The sequence below is a fragment of the Bos grunniens genome, chromosome 8, assembly GCF_055505025.1.
Source record: "Bos grunniens cultivar Pamir isolate PY7600 chromosome 8, Bosgru_T2T1.0, whole genome shotgun sequence".
Classification (NCBI taxonomy): Eukaryota; Metazoa; Chordata; class Mammalia; order Artiodactyla; family Bovidae; genus Bos; species Bos grunniens.
Genome location: NC_141172.1, coordinates 78667825 through 78692611, shown reverse-complemented (window position 1 = coordinate 78692611; position 24787 = coordinate 78667825). Strand labels below are relative to the sequence as shown.

The window sequence follows — 24787 nt, the reverse complement described above, 5'->3', positions numbered from 1 at the left end:
AAGGTGATTGTGTTTTTTGAAAAGGTGATTCTTGAGCAAAGGAAATTTGGGAGCTGGTTAGTCATTGGGATATCTGGCGGAACATTTCAGGCAAAGGAAACAGCTTGGGCAAAGGCAGTAAGGTGAGAGTGAGCCTGGTGTGCTGGTGGAAAGCATGGAGGCCCAGCCAGTGCGTCCAGAGCAGTGTGCGGAAGAGGAGTTGTAGGCAAGTTACAGAGAGCAGGGCTGGGGCATTCCTTCAGGGCCCGTAAAGTCATTTAAATATTTGGGCAGCACCCATTGGGCTCTGAGCAGAGCGATGCAAGATTTATCTGCATTTTTTCCCCCCTCTTTTCTCCAGGCTTTTAAAAGGATCAGTCAGGATGTTGTGTTGAAGATAGACTGTAGGTGCCACACATAGAAGAGGGACAAACAGGGGCAGTGGCCCACATGGTAGTATTGATGGGTGTGGAGAAGTGAGTGGAGTCTGGATATGTTTTGAGAGTAGAATTGTCAGGAATTCCTGAGGGGTTGGATGTGGGGTATAAAACAGGAGTAAAGAAGGACACTAACGTTTTGGACTGAGCAATTGCAGAGAGAGAATTGTCTCTTAAATACATTTGAGGAAAGCTGAGGTTAGAGCACATTGGGAAGGGAAAGCAAAGTCAGGAGATTAGTTTTGGATGTGTTAAGTTTGTGATGTTATTAGAGAGCCAGGTGGAGATGTTGAGTAGTCATGAGACTGGATGAGATCACCAGCGAAGAGAGTGGAGTTGAAAAGGCCAAGGACTGAGCCCTAGGGCATTCTAGTAAAGGAAATTTAAGAAAGAATGGCAGTGAGTAGGCAGAAAACAAACTACAGCTATATAATAAAGTATTTATAAGAAGAAGGCGTGATCAGTTATATTAAATGATCTCCTTGGAAGTACTTTCTTTGGCCATACACAGTTGAAGCTGTGTAGCCATTAATGTTAAATGAACGAATTTTGAGATTACAGTGATTTTCATTATCTTTTTGAAGTTATTCAAGTAATAGAAATCCATGCTTTCTAATATTGTAAAAATATAGCAAAATGTGGTAGTTTATATAAATTACACATGTAATAAAATGACGTAGAACTAGAAACACATGTTGTATGAATGTCAGATTCCTGGCTTTGACGCTATGCTAGAATTAGCATGAAATGTCATGTAACCATTGGGAGAAACAGAGGGAACATGGGACCCCCCATCTTCTCATGGAGGAAGAGACACCCAAGAGATCTCCCCTGGCCCTTCCCCCATGCCACAGTACAGTGAGAAGATGGGGGTCTGTGAACCACATACCCAGTTCTCACCAGACACCGTAACTGCCTGCACCTTGATCTTGGACTTCACAGCCTCTCTTGCATAAGGTCTCAGCGTCTTGCTTTGTCACACTTGGTTGGCAAAGCCACAGACTTCATGAGATGCAACATTTCTGCTTCTAGGTTCCTGCTCTTTCTATTACACCGTACTGTAATAAACACAAACTTTCACAGCAAAAAGAAGGCTTTTCCTTTTCTCTGAAGCACTCTGGCCTCAGGATTCAGCAAGAAAAAGTGGCTGTAAAGGGCATATTTGCTTAGTGAAGTGCACTTTCCCCCCTTCTTTCATATCCCTTTTTGTGTTTCTCTTCATAGTTGCTTGACTTAACATCCTTCTTAACATCCCTATACAATGAAAATACAAACTAACTGAGAATAGAAAAAAGTGATTGAAGCATTAAATGTACAAATTACAAATCTGTTCCAGATAGACTTATATTAAATATAATACCCTTTTCAGTAGAGATTTATAGTGAATGACTGTGCATTCTCAGAAGCTTCAAGACATCTAGGAAAGGGCTGAGAGTTTACATCTGATCACAGTCTGTAATGGATTTCTTATCGGTAGTCTATGAGCTGTGCTAAGCATGTCGTTAGTGTCATTTGTGCAGGGAACTAATTTTGTTTGGGAAAAGGGTGAGAAGCAAGCTCTAGCCTCAATTCTGAGTTCATTACGACTTCTCAGGAATCTCAGCAGCAGTGTATTTCGTACAGTTTCAGAAAAGGAAATCTGTTGAGGTTAAGGAGGCAACTCTTTGGAACTTCAGACACTTTTTTTTTTTTTTTTACTCTATATATGTAGAAGGCTCCATCTACAGTGAGCAGTTGTGAAGAGGTTCTTGCTCAGGATAACATGATCACAGACTTGGATGACCCAGAGGGACAAAGAGGAAGCTTGAGGACTCGGGAGGAGGGCTTCCTTTTGATTTAAGTTGGAGACAAACTTACAACACAGTCTGTGGGCCTGCAGCCTTCTCCTCCTGTCATCTGTCATAATTCTTCATGTAGTCTTCAACTTTATTGCCCAGGTCCTCCTTGTCCCACAAATGATGTTTGGTTCTGCAGCTTCAATATTCAGGGAGCATCAGAATTCAGAGGATCGGTAAACAGAGTTTAATCCCCAAACAACATCCTTCCGCGTCCTCAGGGGAGCCCATCCAGTGCCATCAACTGAACGTTCTCTCAGTAAGCTTAGACGTGTAGTTTGGCTTCATGTTCTGCAACCTCTTTAACAGTCTGTCTCTCACAGCATCCCTCTGAGCAGAGCTGGAGGTGATGGCTGGTGTCCGGAACCCTGTGAGGTCCTCATCCTGCTTCAGTATGCTTGCCTGTGCCAGCATTATTGCTCCCTTTACCCTGGGCATCCCAGACAGGCGAGACAAGGCCCTTCACCTTCTGAGATGGGCTTGCTGTTGATGTAGTTTTAGAGAAAGTCATACTACTTAACCAAGTAGCTTAATTCTGTTTATGGCAACAATGGTGCTTTTGAAAACATGTAAGATTCCCCCTACCTTTGGATGTATAATGATTCTTAATTAATTTGGAAATCAGAAAAAGTTACTTTTGACTTTGTAGGCATTAAAAAAGTCAGTTAAAAGAAGAAGTAGTTAGCACTTAAAAATTTCTTATCTACTTTAAAAACAGCCTATGTAATTTTTGTAGATAGTCCTAAATATGTTTCCTCTATTATAATTGAGTTTAAAAAAAAGGAAAAAAAGTTATGTTTAGTTAAACGAGAAGTTCTTTGTTACTGTAGTAAAACACTGAGAATATCTATATCTTCTAAATCTATTAAGCAATTTGAAATCTCTTTTTTTGGGCATGTTTGTTTTCCTTTAAATATAGCATTACTAAACATTGCATAAGGATGTAACTTGTTGAATTGACAATAGTTTTTAAACTTCTTGTTTAAAAATGCCACAAAATTCTGCTTCGGTAATACGCATCGATATGTAAAATTAAAAGATATCTGAGGTTTTTTTTTGGGTGACTAGCTGTAAAATAAATCTGAAAAATTATAAAAATTATGAATAGAGATTTAGGGTTTTAAATCTCTTTTCTTTTAAATCTCTTTTCCTTCTTGCCCTCCTAACCCAGGGTGGTAACTGCTTTTGCAGTTGTTTATCTTGAGCCTCCCTAGGCTTCCTCTATAGCTTGCCAGCCTTGCAACATCTGTGTAACTGACTCCTATTTTAGATCCCTTATATTAAAAAAGATGTAAGGTTTTAAAATATATAATATGTACATTCCAAAGATGAAACCTCTGTTGGTTGAAGGAAAATATGCGTAAATATATTAAATGAGATGAGAGATTTTTGAGAAGATTTTGCTCTGTCTAAACAATTTGTTGTTAATTAAAATGTTTTCATACAGAAATAATCATACATATTTACCGTACTTGACTGCTGTGTGAATGGTGGACAATACACTAATCATAGGATTGGTTTGACTATTTTAAGGTGTATATTAGAACAGGAAGGATAATTTGAATTGTCTCAAAAGAAATCTTGGCTCTATAGTATAAATTATGTTTTTACACTTTTGTAGCACTTGGATTTTTGATGACCTTTTACTGACTGATTTTAAGTGGTTTAATAGGCACACTTTGTACTTTGAAGTGACCTGCCAGAAGCATGTAAAACTCAAACATTCTCCTTTGGTTTCCAATCTTATCTTGTGTTGCCCATAATAAAAACGATCAGTTGTATGACTTTTATGACATCTAATATATAGAAAACAAAATTGTGTGTTTAATATCAGTATTTTTTTCTTTTTAGATTATCTGCAATGGTGAAATGAAGTAATTCAAGATGAGCAAGTTAAAAGTGATACCAGAGAAAAGGTATTGTAATTTTAAATACCAGTATGTGTAAATTATAGACATAATACGTTAAGTGATTGTATGAAACTTTTTACTTTAAAATATATTTGTTTAAATGCAGCATCATATATTTATGTTATTTTGTTAATGTTTATTACTGTTTAACTTTTCATTTAAAGCAGGAGTCAGCAAACTTGACACATGGGCCGAATCTGACCTACTGCTTGTTTTCGTATGGCCTGAGTGGTTTTTACATTTCTAAATGGTTGGGAATAAAAATAAAAATGTGATCATATGAAATTCAAGTTTCAGTGTACATAAATAGAATTTTACTAGAACATAACATTTTGTATATTTTATGGCTACTGAATTTTTTTCCTTACGTAAGACTTGATCAAAGCACGTCAGTTTCCATAGAAAATTTATTATATATTTTTTATCTTTAAAGGCTTCTATGGATGCTCTTTTTAGTTTTTTTTTTTTGCCCCCTTTAGATTTTTTTCTCAACTATGAAGTATCTATTAAACATGTTTATGTACCTAACTCAGTGCTGAATCTGGGAGAGTAGAAAAGAAACATAATGCTTAATGCAGTGCTTTGCAGAAAAAGTGTTGAGCACGTTTCTAAAGATGTAAAATGAGCCCTATTCTCTTTCTACATGAGGCTTATAACCTGATGAGAACACCTGAACAAATGCAGTATAGTGGTTTAACCAGTATATAGTGAAGTGTTAAATTTTGAGATCCATGGAGTTTTATCTTTCTAGCTTTCTTGTTCAAGTGTCTGTACTGCAAGAGTTCTGCCTTATTCAGAGCTCTGATCTACTGACTCATCATCACGCCCTCTCTTGTGAAGTGAAAGTCGCTCAGTCACGTCCAATTCTTTGCAACTCTAAGGACTATACAGTCCATGGAATTCTCCAGGCCTTCTTACTCAAGTTGGTAGCCGTTCCCTTCTCCAGGGGATCTTCCCAACCCAGGGCTCAAACCAAGATCTCCTGCATTGCAGGTGGATTCTTTGCCAACTGAGCTATCAGGGAAGCCCCTGTCTTACCCAGTGTAGGATCCATTGTTCATCATTCCAGTCTTGCAAATACCTGAAATGTTTTTACTTCACTTTGTATTTTTTCATCACACATACCTAACAAAGTCTTTCTCCTGGATAGACCTTTACTGAGTGGCTGAATGATATTGGAGGATGAATTAACTTAGAAGGTATTACTAAAATGATTATTGATAAACAGCCTGAACTGAGCCCAGCAATCTTAACTACTCTGGTTCTAAATTTTGGAATGACTGTTTTATACTTTTCAAACATTTGAAATTGTCAGATATATATGTACATATTCTCAGAAGTTGACCTAATCTTAGAGATAATACAATTTATTGTCCTCATATTTCTTGCACAAAATTTGCTTGTTCCCCTTTATTTGATTGTATCCTTTGCTTACCTTCCTGTTACTTTTTGCTACAAAGGATGTGTCTCTTTTCTTGGTCTTTTAATCATTAGTATTTTTCTCTACTGAATCTTTAATTCCTCAATTCCATATCATTTAAACCAGTCTGGGCTTTCCCATATTTAGACTGCACTGTTCTGTTACTGGGCTTCCCTGGTAGCTCAAGCACAGGACAGTACAGTTCTGTTAATACACAATTTATCTGATTTCCTCAAAAGCCAAAAAGTTTTAAATAGCCTATAAATGCAATCTGCATCTCATGTCACACTCTCCAATCACTCTTGTTTAGTTCCTGCATTATCCACTACACCAACAGTACGTGTTAAGGTCACCTACGAATTTTTAAACAGCTTTATTGAGATATAATCATCTTATAACAAGATAAATATAGTTTGATAACTTTGGCTTATGTATAATGGTTAAATCATTATCTCAGTGAAAATAACGAACATATTTATCATGCTCAGTAACTACCTATAAATGGAATGGCTGAAGCATATGGTAGGTCTGTGTTTCTTTTTAGGAAACTTAACAATGATCTGTTTTACAAAGACATTAATACCATCTTATAGTCTCTCCCACAGTGTATGAAAAGTCTAGTTCTTCTGTATTCTTACCAACACTTGTCATGGTCATTCTTTTTAAATTCTTACGATCATTCTTTTAAAATTGTAGCCATTCTAGTAGGGGTATACTGATATCTCATTGTGATTTTAATTTGCATTTCCCTAATGGCTGATGGCACCCTTATGGCAGAAAGTGAAGAGGAACTAAAAAAAGCCTCTTGATGAAGGTGAAAGAAGAGAGTGAAAAAGTTGGCTTAAAACTCAACATTCAGAAAACGAAGATCATGGCATCTGGTCCCATCACTTCATGGGAAATAGATGGGGAAACAGTGTCAGACTTAATTTTTTTGGGCTCCAAAATCACTGCAGATGGTGATGGCAGCCATGAAATTAAAAGACGCTTACTCCTTGGAAGAAAAGTTATGACCAATCTAGATAGCATATTCAAAAGCAGAGACATTACTTTGCCAACAAAGGTCCGTCTAGTCAAGGCTATGTTTTTCCAGTGGTCATGTATGGATGCGAGGGTTGGACTGTGAGGAAAGCTGAGCGCCAGAGAATTGATGCTTTTTAACTGTGGTGCTGGAGAAGACTCTTGAGAGTCCCTTGGATTGCAAGGAGATCCAACCAGTCCATTCTGAAGGAGATCGGCCCTGGGATTTCTTTGGAAGGAATGATGCTAAAGCTGAAACTCCAGTACTTTGGCCACCTCATGCGAAGAGTTGACTCATTGGAAAAGACTCTGATGCTGGGAGGGATTGAGGGCAGGAGGAGAAGGGGACGACAGAGGATGAGATGGCTGGATGGCATCACTGACTCGATGGACCTGAGTCTGAGTGAACTCCGGGAGTTGGTGATGGACAGGGAGGCCTGGCGTGCTGCGATTCATGGGGTTGCAAAGAGTCGGACACGACTGAGCAACTGAACTGAACTGAACTGAATGGCTGATGATGTTGAACATCAATTCATGAGTTGTTTGGTGCATTATCTTTTAGCATCTCTTATTTGGTGATGTCTCTTTCCAAATCTTCTATTTTTTGAAATTTTAGTGTTTTAATAATTGAGTTTTAGGTTTTTTTTTTTTAATATTATGGATTCAAGTTGTTTATCAGATACTTGAATTGTAAGCATTTTCTTTCAGTTGCACTTCTTTTTTTTCCTTCATATTTTCTCCCATTCTGTGTGCTGTCGTCTCTCTCTCTCAATTTCTCTGTCTTTAATATTTATTTATTTATTGGCTGCGTCAGGTCTTGGTTGCATCATGCAGGATCTTTCTTTGTGTCACATTGTGTCACGTGACTCTCTAGTTGTGACGCAGGGCTCAGTTGCTCCAAGGCATGTGGGTTCTTAATTCCTGGTCCAGGGTTCAATCCTGAGTCTCCTGTATTGCAAGGTGGATTATTAACTGCTGGACCACCAGGGAAGTTCCTAATGTAGTATCTTCTAAGATCAGAAGTTTTAAATTTAGATGATTTTCATTTGTTTATTTGTTCTTTTATGGGTTATGCTTTTAGAGTTATATCTAAGAAATATTTGCAGAACCCATATTATCAATATTTTCTTTTATGTTTCTTCCAGTTTTTTATTGTTTTAGATTTTGCATTTAGGTCTGTGCTCCTATTTGGGTTAATTTTTATATGGTGTGAGGTGTGGATAGAACATTTTTTTTGGCATTTGGATATTTGATTGTTCAGCACCGTTTTTAGAAAGACTATCCTTTCTCCACTGAGTTTCCTTTGTACCTGTATCAAAAGTCAGTTATTTGTGTAAGTGTAGATCTGTTATACTCAGTTTCGTTCTGTTGATCAGGATGTTCAGCTTAGTGCCTGTGCCTTACTGCGTTTAATTATTATATAAGAAGTAGTTAGATAAATAGTTATTGTTCTCTTCCAGTTAGAAGAATATTGTTTTCTAAACTTACATACTTAACTATTTAACTATTTCTACAAAGGAATGATAGTGAAATTTCCATTTTTCATTGTCCTTTGCTCAACAAAAAAGAAAAATAAACTTTTGTGTTCAGTATTTGGAAACAATAAAAACGTGATTAAAGCAAAAGTAGTAAAAATAAATAAAAATTAAAGAGTTAGAAATGAGGAACAACCATTTCTGAACGATAATGTGCATATTTTGGAAATGATACCATATTGTTTGAAATTAAGTCTTATTTACTAAGACTACTGATTAAGTTTAAAACTTTGGTATATTTTAATGAATTTTTTGCTGTCAGATGTTTATAGCTTATTTACGAAGACGTGTTTGTTACCTGTATGCAATTTACATTTTATTATGAGAGGTAAATAAAATTTATTTGCAATGTGAAGATAGTTTCTTTAGCTCTTGCACTTGCTTGGGAAATTATTTGTTGCAGGATGTATATACCATTGAGATTTTTGTAACATATAAAAAATTTATATTTTTAAGGAAATAGCTGTAAGACTGTGTGTAAACTCAGAGAATCAAAAGCAGTAGGAGACTACTACAGTGAAACAAATATTTGTGATAGTGTCTTTAAAATATACATTGGAAAGTTAACTTGACTTGATATACTCCACATCGGTCATGTTTTCAATTCCCTAATGTTCTAACTATTCAAGTAATTAACGTTATCAGTTATAAATGTAACCTCCCGAGGTTGGTTTTGGTCTCATTTTGATTCACCTCAAAATAGGGCAAGGGAGGGAAGATAAATTCTTATCTGAGTCTTTTTATTTAACAGTTTTCTGCTTTGCTGAAAAATTATAGTTTAAATTGTTCATTGAATAGCTGTATAGCTTTTTTGTTTGTTTTTTCTCCTTTACGCTTGGATTTGCCAAACTCTAAAAATCATTTTTTTTTTTTTTATTATGTTGAGGTATGTTCCTTCTATTCCTGCTTTCTGGAGAGTTTTTATCATAAATGGGTGTTGGATTTTGTCAAAGGCTTTCTCTGCATCTATTGAGATAATCATATGGTTTTTGTTTTTCAATTTGTTAATGTGGTGTATTACATTGATTGATTTGCGGATATTGAAGGATGCAAGGGCATCCCTGGGATAAAGCCCACTTGGTCATGGTGTATGATCTTTTTAATGTGTTGTTGGATTCTGATTGCTAGAATTTTGTTTAGGATTTTTGCATCTATGTTCATCAGTGATATAAAAATCATTGACTCAGTGGTAAAGAATCGCCTGCCAAGAGGAGTGCAGGTTCAATCCCTGGGTCAGGAAGATTCCCTGGAGAAGGAAATGGCAACTCAATCCAGTACTCTTGCCTGGGAAATCCTGTGGACAGAAGAGCCTGGTGGGCTACAGTCCATGGGGTCTGACAGAGTCCTATTAAACCAAAACAAAAAATCGTGCAGTAGGTAGAACTGCCCTCTAGTGTTCACCCTACAGTTCTCTCAACATTAGTGTCAACAGTCTTAGATTTTTAGATCTGAGCTGGAGGTGGCTTGGAATATTTTGTTCAGTTTTTATTCTGTCAGTGAGAAAAGTAAAAAATAGGAACATCAGCTTGCTTATTACGTTGTTCTTAATTTCCATTTGTTTGCCTTCCTTCAAAAAATTCATGCATACATCTATAATTTGTAAGAGTATGATTCTTAGAATCACTTAATTGCAAGCTGTTTTATTTTGGTAGCAGTGTAATTTAATTTAAAAATTTAAGAGTTACTGGAAAAAAAAACTCTCACTTTGGAATGGAACAGAAGATGTGTTATGATCAGTGTGTTTCATATGTTTTTGGATATTTTTAATAGTAAACGTTCTACCTACTGAAAAATGCTAACAGATAACCTTAAAGAGAAATATTATTGGAGAAAACAAACAAAAAAACCCCTAATTAATAAATTTCAGAATTCCGATTTCCATAATGCAAATTTCCCTTACATCTAAGTTACAGAATTGTTTTTAAAGATGTATTTCCTCTCTAGTGTTCAGACTCTGGTGTCTTAATACCATTTCTTACCAAAAAAACCCGGGGCTTTTTGGAGAAAGGGTTGATTCTAGATCAGAGCACAAAATGTACAGGAGAAGTTTAGAACAAGAGTTCTCAAACTTTGGCTAAGAATCCCCTTGTGGTCTTAAATTAATGGAGACTCCAAAAAGCTTTTGTTGATGTAGGTTACTTGATGTATTGATATTTACCATCAGATCAGATCAGATCAGATCAGTCGCTCAGTCGTGTCTGACTCTTTGCGACCCCATGAATCGCAGCATGACAGGCCACCCTGTCCATCACCAACCCCTGGAGTTCACCGAGACTCACGTCCATCAAGTCAGTGATGCCATCCAGCCATCTCATCCTCTGTCGTCCCCTTCTCCTCTTGCCCCCAATCCCTCCTAGCATCAGAGTCTTTTCCAATGAGTCAACTCTTCACATTAGGTGGCCACAGTACTGGAGTTTCAGCTTTAGCATCATTCCTTCCAAAGAAATCCCAGGGCTGATCTCCTTCAGAATGGACTGGTTGGATCTCCTTGCAGTCCAAGGGACTCTCAAGAGTCTTCTCCAACACCACAGTTCAAAAGCATCAATTCTTCAGTGCTCAGCTTTGTTTATAGTCCAACTCTCACATCCATACATGACCACAGGAAAAACCATAGCCTTGACTAGACGAACCTTTGTTGGCAGAGTAATGTCTCTGCTTTTGAATATGCTATCTAGGTTGGTCATAACTTTCCTTCCAAGGAGTAAGCGTCTTTTAATTTCATGGCTGCAGTCACCAGCTGTAGTGATTTTGGAGCCCAGAAAAATAAAATCTGACACTGTTTCCACTGTTTCCCCATCTATTTCCCATGAAGTGATGGGACCGGATGCCATGATCTTCGTTTTCTGAAAGTTGAGCTTTAAGCCAACTTTTTCATTCTCCTCTTTCACTTTCATCAAGAGGCTTTTGAGTTCCTCTTCACTTTCTGCCATAAGGGTGGTGGTCATCTGCATATCTGAGGTTATTGATATTTCTCCCGGCAATCTTGATTCCAGCTTGTGTTTCTTCCAGTCCAGCATAACATCGATATTGCCATTTATATTATGATATATCAATATAATTATATGTAATATAGTAATACTACCATATGATAAATTAAAATTGAGAAATTATTTCATTAAAAAATAGTAATCTATTTTTTAGATTATAATAATATAACATTATTATTATTGTATGTAATAATATTTTTACTAAAATAAGTTGTCAAAATAGAAGGTGGCATTTACAATCCTTTTTTTCCCCAATTTTTTTAATTTTAATTTTTTGGTCATGCTACACAGCATGTGGAATCTTAGTTTCCCTACTAGGGATTGAATCCATGTCCCAGGCTTGGAATCCTGGTGTCTTTAACTACTGGACTGCCAGGGAAATCCAGAAAGTGGAATGTTTTATTAAATGTTTGCTCATTTCTTTAATGTCTGTCTTAACAGAAGACAGCTGGATTCTCTTGTCTGCTTCTGAGTTCAGTGTGTCATATATTAGTATACATATTATATATGTTGTTGTGCTCAGTCATGTCCGACTCTGTGACCCCATGGACTGCAGCATGCCAGGCTTCCCTGTCCTTCACTGTCTTCCGGAGTTTGCTCAAAAAATGTACATTGAGTCAGTGGTCAATGGACATCCTCTGCTGCCCTCTTCTCCTTTTGCCGTTGTCTTTCCCAGCATCAGGGTCTTTTCCAGTGAGTTGGCTCTTCATATCAGGTGGCCAGAGTGTTGGAGCTTTAGCTTCAGCATCAGTCTTTCCAATGACTGTTCAGGGTTGATTTCCTTTAGGATTAATTGCTTTGATCTCCTTGCAGTCCAAGGGACTCTCAAGAGCCTTCTCCAGCAGCATAATTTGAAGGCATCAATTCTTCAGTGCACAGCCTTCTTAATGGTCCAGCTTTCACGTCAGTACATGAGAAGCTTTGACTATATGGACCTTTGTTGGCAAAGTGATGTCTTTGCTATTTAATACACTATCTAGTTTTGTCAAAGCTTTCCTTCCACGGAGCAGGCATCTTTTAATTTCATGGCTGCAGTCACCATCTGCAGTGATTTTGGAACCCAGTAAAATCTGTCACCACTTCTACTTTTTCCCCTTCTATTTGCCATGAAGTAATGGAACTGGATGCCATGATCTTAGTTTTTTGAATGTTGAGTTTCAAGCCAGCTTTTTCACTCTCCTCTTTTACTCTCATCAGGATACTCTTCAGTTCCTCTTCACTTTCTGCCATTAGAATGGTATCATCTGCACATCTGAGGTTGTTGATATTTCTCCCAGTAGTCTTCATTCAAACTTGTAATTCATCTAGCCTGGCATTTTGCATGATGTACTCTGCATGTAAATTATGCGGATATCTGAATATTGACACACTTTATTACACAGTTTCTAAAAATTATATTTATTAATATCACCACTGATTTTTTCATGAAATTTTTTAAGTAGGGGAAGCTGTCAAGGTCATGATAGTAGATCTTGGTTTTCCAAATAATGATTATATATGGAGAGAAGTGGATGGATTTGAGATGTTTAGAGATAGAGCTGATAATGAGTTGAGTGTGGGAAAGGGAATCTGGATTTTTGTCTTGAGCAACTGATGGTTTATGTGAGTTTGGGAAAGTTACAATCAAAGAGGAGTAAGTTGAGGCTGGAATTAAATGTAGGAGCTGGGCAGTGTATTGATTTTGCAGCTGTGGGGTTGCATGAGATTGCTTGGGGCAGTAGAGTAGGGAGAGTGAGGAGAAGAGGGCTGAGTATAGAACTCTGGGGGGTCTTCAACATCTAGAGATTTGTGGGAGGAGTAGCCATGAGAGGAGATCTAGAAGAAGTGGCCATAGGATGAAACTCAGGTGTGTGTGGAGCCATTAAAGCCCAAAGAGGAAAGTGTAGACAGAGGAGCTGACTTGGACAGCGGTGAGTATGAAAAGAAAAGCTGTGACTGCAGGAGGTTTTGGGGAGACCTCACAGTGTTAGAAACTAAACTTTGAAAAAGTGAGCAGTATGTGGGAGGGCAAGTACAGACATCTTCAAGGAATAGCTGAGAAGTGGGGTGCTAATTAGTGGGAGCTCCTAGATTGTGTTGTGTGCCAATGGGTATGATGCGATTGCACGGGAGAGCTAAATGATGAATCAGAGGAGGATCAACTGGAAGGAGCAAATACACTAGAAATGCAAGAAGGGCCGGGGTTAGGCATACAAGTGGAGGAATTGTTCTTTGTGTCTCAACATACCAGCAAAAGAAAACCTTTTAAAAGCAAGTCAGAGCACATCACTCTTCTCAAAAACTTCCCATCTCATTTACTTGAAAAAAGTCAACATCTGTACAGTGGCCTGCAAGGCTCTGAATGATGGTGCTGTCTTCTGCATGACCCCCAACTCTAAGTCTGCTGCTGTTCTTAATTGAACACAGCAGGCATGGTCCTGCCTTGGTGATTTGATGATTGTTACAGCTCTTTCAGTGGGTATCTGCACTGCTCATTATCTTACTCCTTTCAGGCCTTTCCCTGAATGGTGCCCTCTCGAGGTTTTTCCTGACTATGCTCTCCAAAATTGCAGCCATCTGCCTCCTTGCCCCTTTTATCCCCACAACCTGCTTTTCTCCATAGTGCTTCCCACCACCTTAATACTATTTATATAGTTATTTATGTATTTTCTTTGTCTCATTAGAATGTTCACTCTGAGGGGCAGTAATTTTTGTTTGTTTTGTTCTCTGTTGACAGTATCTAGAATGGTACTGTCAAATGGTACAAATGTATAATGAATGAGAATAAGGAAGAAAGAATGTGGGAAGAGAATCAGAGAGGTTTAAGGTGCTGGTTGTGTGAAGATAAGTGTTCTCTTCTTTGACTTTATAATAGTTGTGAAGCAGGGTGCTAGCTGAAAAATGGAGTTGGGTAGAAGGGATGGTTAGAGTCTGAGGAGAGCATAGAATGTGTAAAAAGCCTGCTTGGTGGAGGTGGGGAACTGAAAAGGTGAACTTTCAGGATGTGATGGAAGATTGCTGGCAGGATTGAATGCACCTTTGTGGTTTTTTGAAATAGAATGTTTCTCACTTAAATCAACTGGATGTTTGCAATATTAAGCTCTAAAACAGATTAAGGATATGTGACGTGTAAATGCTTAATGTTTTTAGAAGGGTAGAATTTTGATTTGTTTTTAACAACGGATCTTCATAGTATTGAATTTACAATTGATGTAGAATGTGCCCTAATTTAAAGTAATATTCTTTTTAGCCTCACCAATAACTCTAGAATTGTGGGACTCCTGGCTCAGCTGGAGAAGATCAATACTGAATCTACAGAATCAGATACTGCCAGATATGTTACATCAAAAATTCTTCATCTGGCTCAGAGTCAAGGTAAGCTTTCATCTCTTGTTTTTGAAATGCTTTCTTAATTGCTTAAAAGTAGATGCTAAAAATGAGAAATATATGATTTTATGTAAAATTCAAACTTTCTATATAGATTCAAGGAATTGAAAACTGAATAACTATGGACGGAATTGTTTTTCAAAGCATTATTTCTAAAAATGATTATGATTTCACTCATATATGATTGCCCTCCTTTCCCCATTTTTCAGGCAGCACCTAATTCCAGTACTGCTTGTAGAATGTTGACAAAAAGATGTCAGGTATTATATTAGTTATTAGTATTGTCCCTGCTTTGAAATGCAAGCACTGTCTTTCAGTGATTGGGTGACCTTAGGGAAGTTTTGAACCTGTGAGACTTAGTTGCACTGACTCTGAAATAGAGATAAGAAATACCATGTAATTAGCATGAAATTTATATGAGAAGTATATAAAAATGATGTTAAAAGTGTTCAATAAATGATATCTGTAATTAAGCATAATTTATCCAATTTATAAAGCTAGTACTACTGTTGTTGTTGTTAAGTTGTGTCTGACTCTTTGCAACCCCATGGACTGTAGTCCGCCAGTCTCCTCTCTCCATGGGATTTCCCAGGCAAGAATATTGGAGTGGGTTGCTCTTTCCTTCTCCAGGGATTGAACCTACATCTCCTGCTTGGCAGGTGGATTTTCCACCACTGAACCATAGGGTATCAAACCTTGACAGAGTATAAGAGAAGAAAAGTATTAACTTTTCACTAAGGAACATTAATTTGAAAAATCCCAAATAAAACATTAGTAAATCAAGTCTAATTATAATATGAGTAAATATATCAGTATAACATTATTTGTACAGGTCCAATAAAAACCCATGTAATTGTCTCAATAGGAGCTAAAAAAAATGTAAGATTTATAAGATTTTCTTAAATTTTTTTAAATTTAAGAAATTTAGGATTCCAAAATCTGTGCTTGATTTAAAAAGGAAAAAGAGACCTTGATTTTTCTTTTTCTAAATAAGGGTAAATCAACAGCTGCCTTAATATTTGACAGTGACACATTGAAAGCATTCTGTTAAAATTAAGATCCAGACAATTCACAGTTATTTTAGTTTACTGGTTTTTTATTATTGCATTATTCTAGAGGTGTAAGGTAATTGAAGTAAGATGTTCAGCAAGCATTTACTGTGTTCAGGAAGCTGGTATTTATTAACCTATCTTCGTGGCTATAGGCCCTTATTTTATTTTGGTAACTTATTCCTATGTAGCCCATTTAAGGAATATTTGACCATCCCCAAACCTAGGAGAGATCTTTGCATTTGTTTCTAGCAAAATCTTTTAATTCAGAAAGTTGCTATACTGGATTTTAGCCTTTGTAAATATTGTGTTTATCAACTAAGGTAAATGTGTAAGGATAGTCACTGTATTAGTGCAAAGATAGATATACCTAGTATATTCACTGTCTTCTCATATCAAATAACTCCTTAAAACAAAACAAAGCACTTCAGCAAAAACCAAGAGAAGACAATTTTTTTAAACCTATAGATACTATGTTTAACTGCTCTTATGACTGTAGATTCTTCCCATCACATTCTAGAAGCCCCTACTCCAACACCATCACTAAAAATTCACCTAGTCATACGACTACCATACACTGTCCGTTTCCTCACCCTGCCATCCACCAGTGGGGGAGCCAGCCCTTGAATACTGCCCCCTGAGGTTATGTAATCCAATGACTCTGTTTATAGTTGACACAGTATAAATTAGTAGTGAAAGATTGTCCTGTCATCTATCCATTTTAGAGAGAATGATTAGGAATTTATGGCTCAAAGAAGAAGAAATACAAATAGCCGATAAACATATATTAGAAGTCAGGAATTACTAATGAAAACAATGAAGTTATTTCTCATTAGTTACTTTGGCAGAAATTAGAGAATGACAATATCCAGTACTGTTGAAGGCATGGAAAATAGGGTATTCTCATACACTGTCGGTGGTGTAATGATTATTATAAGCTTTGGAGAAAAGAATCTGGCAATTTAAAGTGCACTTGCTGTTTTATTTAACACTTCACTCTCAGAAACCTGAGTGAAATAAAAGTCATATTATAAAAAGACTATTTGGAGATGTTTCAGTGTGTATATAAAATCAGAGTTCAAGAAATCACCTGAAATATCCAACAATGAGAAAATGGTTGAATTAATTTTGATATAGCCAAACTGTGGGACTGTATAACTGCATTATACAACTATTAAAAGTAATTAATTATTTATAATATATGATATGGCTCATGTGTGTAAGTACAGAGAGTCCTTGGAGATGCTGCATGTTTGATTTCGTGCTACTGCAATAAAGCAAACATTGCAGTAGGGTGAGTCAAGTGGAGTTTTTGTTTCCTAGTGCATATAAAAGTTGTGTTTACACTGTGCTTTAGTCTGTGAAGTGTGCAATAACATATGTGTAAAAAATGTACATACTTTAATTAGAAATACTTTATTGCTGAAAAATGTAAGCCCTCAGTGAGTCATAACCTTTTTGCTCTTAGAGTGTCTTGCCTCTATATTTATAGTAGGCTGCTGATTGATCAAGGTAGTAGTTGTTGAAGGCTGGTATGGTTGTAGCAGTTTCTTAAAATAAGACAGTGAAATCAGCTACACACACTCTTTCACATTTTTTCACTGTTGCATGCAGTGCTGTTTGATAGCATTTTACCCACAGCAGAACTTCTTTTAAAATTGGATTTTATCTCAATCTGCTGCTTTATCAACTAAGTTTTCCTAGTATTCTAAATCCTTTGTTGCCACTTCAGTCTTCACCAGGAATAGATTCCATCTCAAGAAACCACTTTCTTTGCTTATCTCTAAGAATAGCTCCTCATCTGTTAACATTTTATCATGAGAATGCAGCAGTTCTGCAGATCATATCTTCGGGATCCACTTTTAATTCTAGTTCTCTTGCTATTTCTACCACATCTGCAGTTACTTCCTCCTCTGAAGTCTTGAACTCCTCAAAGTCATCCATGAAGGTTGAAATCAACTTCTTCCAAACTTCTGTGTATGCTGATGTTTTGACCTCTTCTAGTGAATCACAGATGTTCTTAATGGCATCTAGAATGGTGAACTCTTTCTAGAAGGTTTTTAATTAACTTTGCCTAGATCCATTAGAGGAATCACTACCTATGACAGCTACAGCCTTATGAAATGTATTTCTTAAATAGGAAGACTTGAAAGGCAAAATTATTCCTTGATCCATGGATTGTAGAGTGGATGTTGTGTTAGCAGGCATGAAAACAACACTAATCTTGTATATCTTCATCAGACCTCTGGAGTGAGAAGGTGCATTGTCAATGAGCAGTCCCATTTTGAAAAAAATCTTTTTTTTTTTGAGTAGTAAGTCTCAACAGTGGGTTTTAAAATAGTCAGTAAACCTTGCTGGAGACCATGTACTCTCATTCAGGCATCATTGTTCCATTGATAGAGTACAGGCAGAGTAGATTGAGCTTAATTCTTAAGGGCCCTAGGGTTTTTGGAATTGTAAATGAACATTGGTTTCATCTTCAAGTCACAAGATGGCATTAGTTTCTAATAAGAGAAGCTTTAAAGTCAGGCATTGACTTTTCCTCCCTAGGTATGAAAAGCCCTGGATAGCTTCTTCCTCCTATATAAGTATATTTTGTTTATGTTGAAAGTCAGTTGTTTCATGTAGCCAACTCACTGCAGCTGCTACATCAGCACTTGCTGCTTTACTTTGAACTTTTATGTTACAGAGGCAACTTCTTTCATTAAGCCTCATGAATTAAGCCTCTGCTAGCTTTAAACATTTCTTCTGCAGGAAAAAGTGTTACATGCAAATGGAAATCAAAAGAAAGCTGGGGTAGCAATATTTGTATCAGACAAAATAAAATAAATCAGACAAATAAACAAAAAAAAAAAAATCAGACAAAGTAGACTTTAAAGACAGAAAAGGACTTAACATGATGATCAAGGGGTCAATTCAATTGTAAATAAATATGCACCTAATGTAGGAGCACCTATATACGTGTAGCAAATATTAAAGGTGTAAAGGGAGAATAGGCACAAAGGGAGAACTGGACAGTAATACAATAGAAGTAGGGGGCTTTAACACCCCACCCCACTTACATCAATGGACGTATCATCCAGACAGAAAGTTAGCAAGGGAACACTGGCCTTAAATGACACATTAAACCAAATAAACTATATATATATAAATAAAACATTCCCTCTGAAAGCAGCAAAGTACACATTCTTTTCAAGTGCATATGAAACATTCTCCAGGATAGATAGCATGCTAGGCCACAAAATAAGCCTGGGGAAATTTAAGAAAATTGAAGTCATATCAAGTGCTTTTCTAACCACAAAACCATGAGCCTGGAAAGCAACTATAAGGAAAAAAACTGCAAAGCGCAAATTTGTGGAAGCTAAACAAGTGTTACTAAACAAGAAATGGATCATTGAAGAAATCAAAGAAAATTATAAAATACCTGGAAACAAGTAAAATGAAAATAATAATCTGAAATCCATAGGATGCAGTAAAAGCAGTTCTCACAGGCAAGTTTATGGTGATACAAGCTGACCTCAGGAAGCAAAAATCTCAAATAAACAACCTAGCCTTACACCTAAGGGAAGTAGGGGGGAAAAAAGAACAAAAAACCCCCAGAGTTAGTAGAAATAAAGAAATCATAAAGATCAGAGCAGAAATAAATGATATAGAGACCAAAAAAAAATAGAAAAGTCAGTGAAACTAAGAGCTGGTTTTTTGAAAAGATAAAATTGATAAGCCTATAGCCAGATACATAAAAAAAGAGCATTTTATCATGCTCAAAATGATAAAATCAGAAATGAAAAAGACATTATAGCTGATACCACAGAAATACAAATGATCACAAGAGACTACTGTGAACAACTATATAGCAATAAAATGGACAATCTAGGAAATATAGGCACATTTTTAGAAATGTACAATGTCACCAACCATCAGGGAAATGCAAATAAAAACCCCGATGGGATATCACCTCACACCTGTCAGAATGGCTGTCAATAAAAGGAACACAAATAACAAATGTTGGTGAGGAAGTGGTACAAAAAACCCTTGTACACTGTTGGTAGGAATGTAAATTGGTACAACCACTGTGAAAAACAGTGTGGAGGTTTCTCAAAAAACTAACAATAGGACTACCATTTGATCCAGAAATTCCACTCCTGAGTATATTCCAAAAAACCCCCAAATACTAATTTTTGAAGATATATATTTACACCCCAGTATTCATATCAGCATTATTTACAGTTGCCAATATATGGAAGTAACTTAACTATCAACAGATGAATGGATGAGAAGATATGATACACACACACACACACACACGTTGAAAATAAAATACTACTCAGCCATAAAAAGAACAATATTTGCCATTTGCACAACACGGGTGGACTTGGTGGCATTATTCTAAGAGAAAGAAGTCCGGCAGAGAAAGACAAGTACTGTATGATATCACTTAAATGTGGAACCTGAAAAGTGTAACAAATGGGAATATAACAAAGAAGCAAATGCACAGATACAGAGAACAAACTAGTGATTATTAGTGGGGAGGGAGGTGCAGTATAATGGTGGGGAATGAGAGGTACAAAGTATTTGATGTAAGCTAGGCTACAAGGATATATTGTACACATGAGGAGTATAATCAGTGTTATTTTAACTCTACATAGAGTGTAACCTTTAAAATTTATTTAAAATATATATAAATACATTTAAAGTTTATCTCTTTTCCTAAATATTGGCCTCTAAGCTCCCTTTCCCCCTGTTTTAATTAAAGGAAAAGAATTGTGGAGAAATTTAGAAGTCTTTAAACAATAGAAATAATTTATAGTGATTTTTTTCTATTGATTGTGATGAAAGGGATCATCTGAGTCATGAATTGTTCTTCCTTAGTCTTATTTCTATGTGCTTCAAATTAAAAAAAAAAAAAACTTTTTTATTGAGGTACAATTGATTTATAGTGTTTTTTTTTTTTAATTGAAGTCAGAATTTAAAAATAGTATTAATGAAACCACTTCAAAATGGTGGTAGGCTTCTGTTTTCATGAATTTTGATTAAATGTTTTCTGGTTTTTGTCATAAAGATAATAAAGAGGCTTGCCTTTATTGTTCCTACTTCACCTCTGGTTCTGGTACCTGTCTTATTATAATGATCTTAAGATTTTAGATGTATTGACAAGGATTCACTTAGTCCATGACAGAAGCTGTGATGAAATGCAGGGAAGGTCTTGTAAACTGAAATCCAGAAGTGCACACAGAGTAGAGCTAGCAACATCAGTGGAAGGAACATTTAAGAACCAATTTAGAGTGTTTACTGGGCCAGTGGGGACACTGATTATATGTTTTATATATTATCTAACCAGTTCTTTCTAAAGATCAGTCCTGAGTGTTCTTTGGAAGGAATGATGCTAAAGCTGAAACTCCAGTCCTTTGGCCACCTCATGCGAAGAGTTGACTCATTGGAAAAGACTCTGATGTTGGGAGGGATTGGGGGCAGGAGGAGAAGGGGACGCCAGAGGATGAGATGGCTGGATGGCATCACCGACTCGATGGACGTGAATTTGAGTGAACTCCGGGAGTTGGTGATGGACAGGGAGGCCTGGTGTGCTGCAATTCATGGGTTCGCAAAGAGTCGGACACGACTGAGTGACTGAACTGAACTGAACTGAATCTTATTATATGTTAACTATATGATAAATCTTTATGCAGTTTTTTTTTCTTTCATGTTTTAGAAGAAAGCTTTTTTTTCCTCCTACTTTTCAGAAAAAACAAGGAGAGAAATGACAGCCAAAGGTTCTACAGGAATGGAGGTTCTGCTGTCAACATTAGAGGTTGGTCACTGATATGCTTTAATTATGTAGCTGTTAATACCAACTAGTACTGAGGGAAAAAAATTGAAGTACAGAATTTTTATCCTAGTGGAAGAGCCAGTGAATGGGAGTTTGTTTTATTTTTTAGATTATTCACAATGGGGATATAAGCATTCTGATATATATTAGGTAAATCTCTAACTTTATTTCCCTATGGTTATAATGATAACCCTATTTTAAATCTTAACATTAAAAATAAAACACTAATTGGAAATCTTTAGCTTAAAAGATTGAAACTGGAAATTCTCACTTATTATGTTAGTTGCTATATATTCATGATTAACTGTACTTCATACATTGGTTGCATAACTGTTGATATTAATTACATTTCTGTGCTAGTATAAAAGTTTGTGGTGGATCAGCAGGACATGCTCAGAATCACAGTTTTATATTTTATTCAGTGCAATGTTAAGAATAAGGATTAAGTACATTGTATACCTTAGACTTAAACAATGTTATATGTCAAATTATATCTCATTAGAACTTGGGGGGGAAAGATCAAGGAGTGAGTTCATGTGTTGTTGTTGTTCAGTTGCTCAGTCATGTCCGACTCTGAGACCCCATGGACTGCAGCACACCAGGCTTCCCTGTCCTTCACTGTCTCCCAGCGTTCGCTCAAACTCATGTCCATTGAATCGATGATGCCACCAACCGTCTCATCCTCTGTCGCCCCTTCTCCTGACCCGTCTTTCCCAGCATCAGTGTCTTCCAGTGCGTCAGCTCTTCACATCAGGTGGCCAAAGTGTGTGTGTGCTGTGTCTGTGTTGTGGATGCACCACACCATGTGGCCCACAGGGTCTTATTTCCCTGACTAGGGATTGAACCTGTGCCCTTGGCAGTGAAAGCACAGAGTCCTAACCACTGGACCACCAGGGAATTCCTGTTTTTTTTTGTTGTTGTTGTTAAAGTGTAATTAATTTACAATATTATATTTTTTATAGTTTTAGATGTACAGCATAGTGATTCAATATTTTTGCAATTTATACTCCATTAAAATTATTATAAGATAATGACTATAAATTCCCTGTGCTGTACGATATATTCTTGTTGCCTGTATTTTTTACATAATAGTTTGTGAGTCTTAATTCCATACCCCTAACATGCCATTTTCCCCATCGGTAACCACTAGTTTGTTTTCTGTATCTGTGAGACTGTTTCAGTTTTGCTTTATCCATTTGTTTGTATTATTTTTTAGAGTCCACATATAAGTGATAGCATATACTATTTGTTTTTCTCTCTGATTTATTTCACTAAGCATAAAATTCTCTAGGTTCATCCACATTACTGCAAATGGTAGAATTTCATTATTTTTTTTATGGCTGAGTAATATTGTTTGGCTGTTGGTGGATACTTGGGTTGCTTCCATAGTTTGGCTATTATAAATAGTACTGCTATGAACATTGGGGTTCATAAATCTCTTCAAATAAATGTTTTTGTTGCTTTTATTTTTTTGGATACATACTTAGAAGTCAATTGCTGAATCATACACTTGTTCTGTTTTTAGTTTCGAGAAACATTCATACTATTTTCCACACTGGCTGCACCAACATACATTCCTACCAGCAGTGTACAAAGGTTTTTTCTTCCACATACTTTGGAAAATTGTTTTTTGTGTTCTTTTGATGGTAGCCATTCTGACAGGTGTGCGGTCGAACCCCGGTGTTTTGATTCGCATTTATATAATAATTGTCCTTGCATGTGTGTGTGTGCGAAGTCGCTTCAGTCATGTCTGACTCTTTGCAACCCCATTGACCATACCTCTCCAGGTTACTTTGTCCATGGGGTTCGCCACACAAGAATACTGGGGTGGGTTGCCGTTTTCTCCTCTAGGGGATCTTCCCAACCCAGGGATTGAAGCTCTGTCTCTTATGTCTCCTGCATTGGCAGTGGGTTCTTTGCCGCTGGTGTCACTTGGGAAACCATAATAATTATCCTTATATCTCCCGTTTGTAATTCACCACCTCCCGTCTCTGTTGACCTCAATAAATTGAGACATGAACAAACAGAAAAAAGCATGGGTAATAATACATATATCAGACCAAAAAACCCTTTTTAAAAAAAGTGTAAAACAAAAGACAAAGAAGGACGTTATATAATAATAATAGGATGAATACAAAAAGAGGATATTAAATTCATTAACATATACACATTCAATATAAGCACCTAAAAATATAAAGCAAATACTAACGGGCACGAAAGAAGTAGACAATAATGCTTAACAGTAGGAGACTTTAACACCCACTGACTAGACCCTTTAGGTATGCCCTAATTCAAATCCCTTACAATTATACAGTGGAAGTGAGAAATAGATTCAGTGGATTAGATCTGATACACAGAGTGCCTGATGAACTATGGATGGAGATTCATGACATTGTACAGGAGACAGGGATCAAGACCAACCTCAAGAAAAAGAAATGCAAAAAAGCAAAATGGCTGTCTGAGGAGGCCATACAAATAGCTGAGAAAAGAAGAGAAGCGAAAAGCAAAGGAGAAAAGGAAAGATATACCCATTTGAAGAGTTCCAAAGAAGAGCAAGGAGAGATAAAAAAGCTTTCCTCAGTGATCAATGCAAAGAAATAGAGGAAAACAATAGAATAGGAAAGACTAGAGATCTCTTCAAGAAAATTAGAGATACAAAGGGAATATTTCATGCAAAGATGGGCTCAATAAAGGACAAAAATGGTATGGACCTAACAGAAGCAGAAGATATTAAGAAGAGGTGGCAAGAATACACAGAAGAACTGTACAAAAAAGATCTTCATGACCCAGATAATCACGATGGTATGATCACTCACTTAGGAATGCAAAATCAAGTGGGCCTCAGGAAGCATCATTACGAACAAAGCTAGTGGAAGTGATGGAATTCTAGTTGAGCTATTTCAAATCCTAAAAGATGATGCTGTGAAAGTGCCGCACTCAATATGCCAGCAAATTTGGAAAACTCAGCAGTGGCTACAAGACAGGAAAAGGTCAATTTTCATTCCAATCCCAAAGAAAGGCAGTGCCAAAGAATGCTCTAACTACCACACAATTGCACTCATCTCACGCTAGTAAAGTAATGCTCAAAATTCTCCAAGCCAGGCCTCAACAGTACATGAACCGTGAACTTCCAGATGTTCAAGCTGGTTTTAGAAAAGGCAGAGGAACAGAGATCAAATTGCCATCATCCATCAGATTATCAAAAAAGCAAGGGAGTTCCAGAAAAACATCTACTTCTGCTTTATTGACTATACCAAAGCCTTTGACTGTGTGGATCACCACAAACTGTGGAAAATTCTTCAAGAGATGGGAATGCCAGACCACCTGACCTGCCTCTTGAGAAATCTGTATGCAGGTCAGGAAACAACAGTTAGAACTGGACATGGACCAACATACTTGTTCCAAATAGGGAAAGAGTACGTCAA

General features: G+C 36.7%; 1 protein-coding gene and 1 pseudogene across 16 annotated transcripts in view; one reads left to right on the top strand and one right to left on the bottom strand.

Annotated features, from left to right (window-relative positions):
• AGTPBP1 (ATP/GTP binding carboxypeptidase 1) overlaps positions 1 to 24787 on the top strand; it is a 192913-nt gene that overhangs the window by 27017 nt on the left and 141109 nt on the right. For 6 of the 16 annotated variants that reach the window (XM_086416844.1, XM_086416841.1, XM_086416850.1 and 3 more), the window contains exons 2-4: positions 4103 to 4167; positions 14353 to 14477; positions 21277 to 21344. In XM_086416844.1, the coding sequence (XP_086272970.1) occupies positions 4136 to 4167; positions 14353 to 14477; positions 21277 to 21344 (225 nt within the window). In that variant the 5' untranslated portion in view covers positions 4103 to 4135. Of the gene's footprint in view, positions 1 to 4102; positions 4168 to 13769; positions 13930 to 14352; positions 14478 to 21245; positions 21345 to 24787 lie in introns of those variants that run through there. The other 10 variants (XM_086416848.1, XM_086416849.1, XM_086416853.1 and 7 more) reach the window with 4 other exon arrangements.
• LOC147367519 (NEDD8-conjugating enzyme UBE2F pseudogene) lies at positions 2225 to 2665 on the bottom strand (annotated as a pseudogene).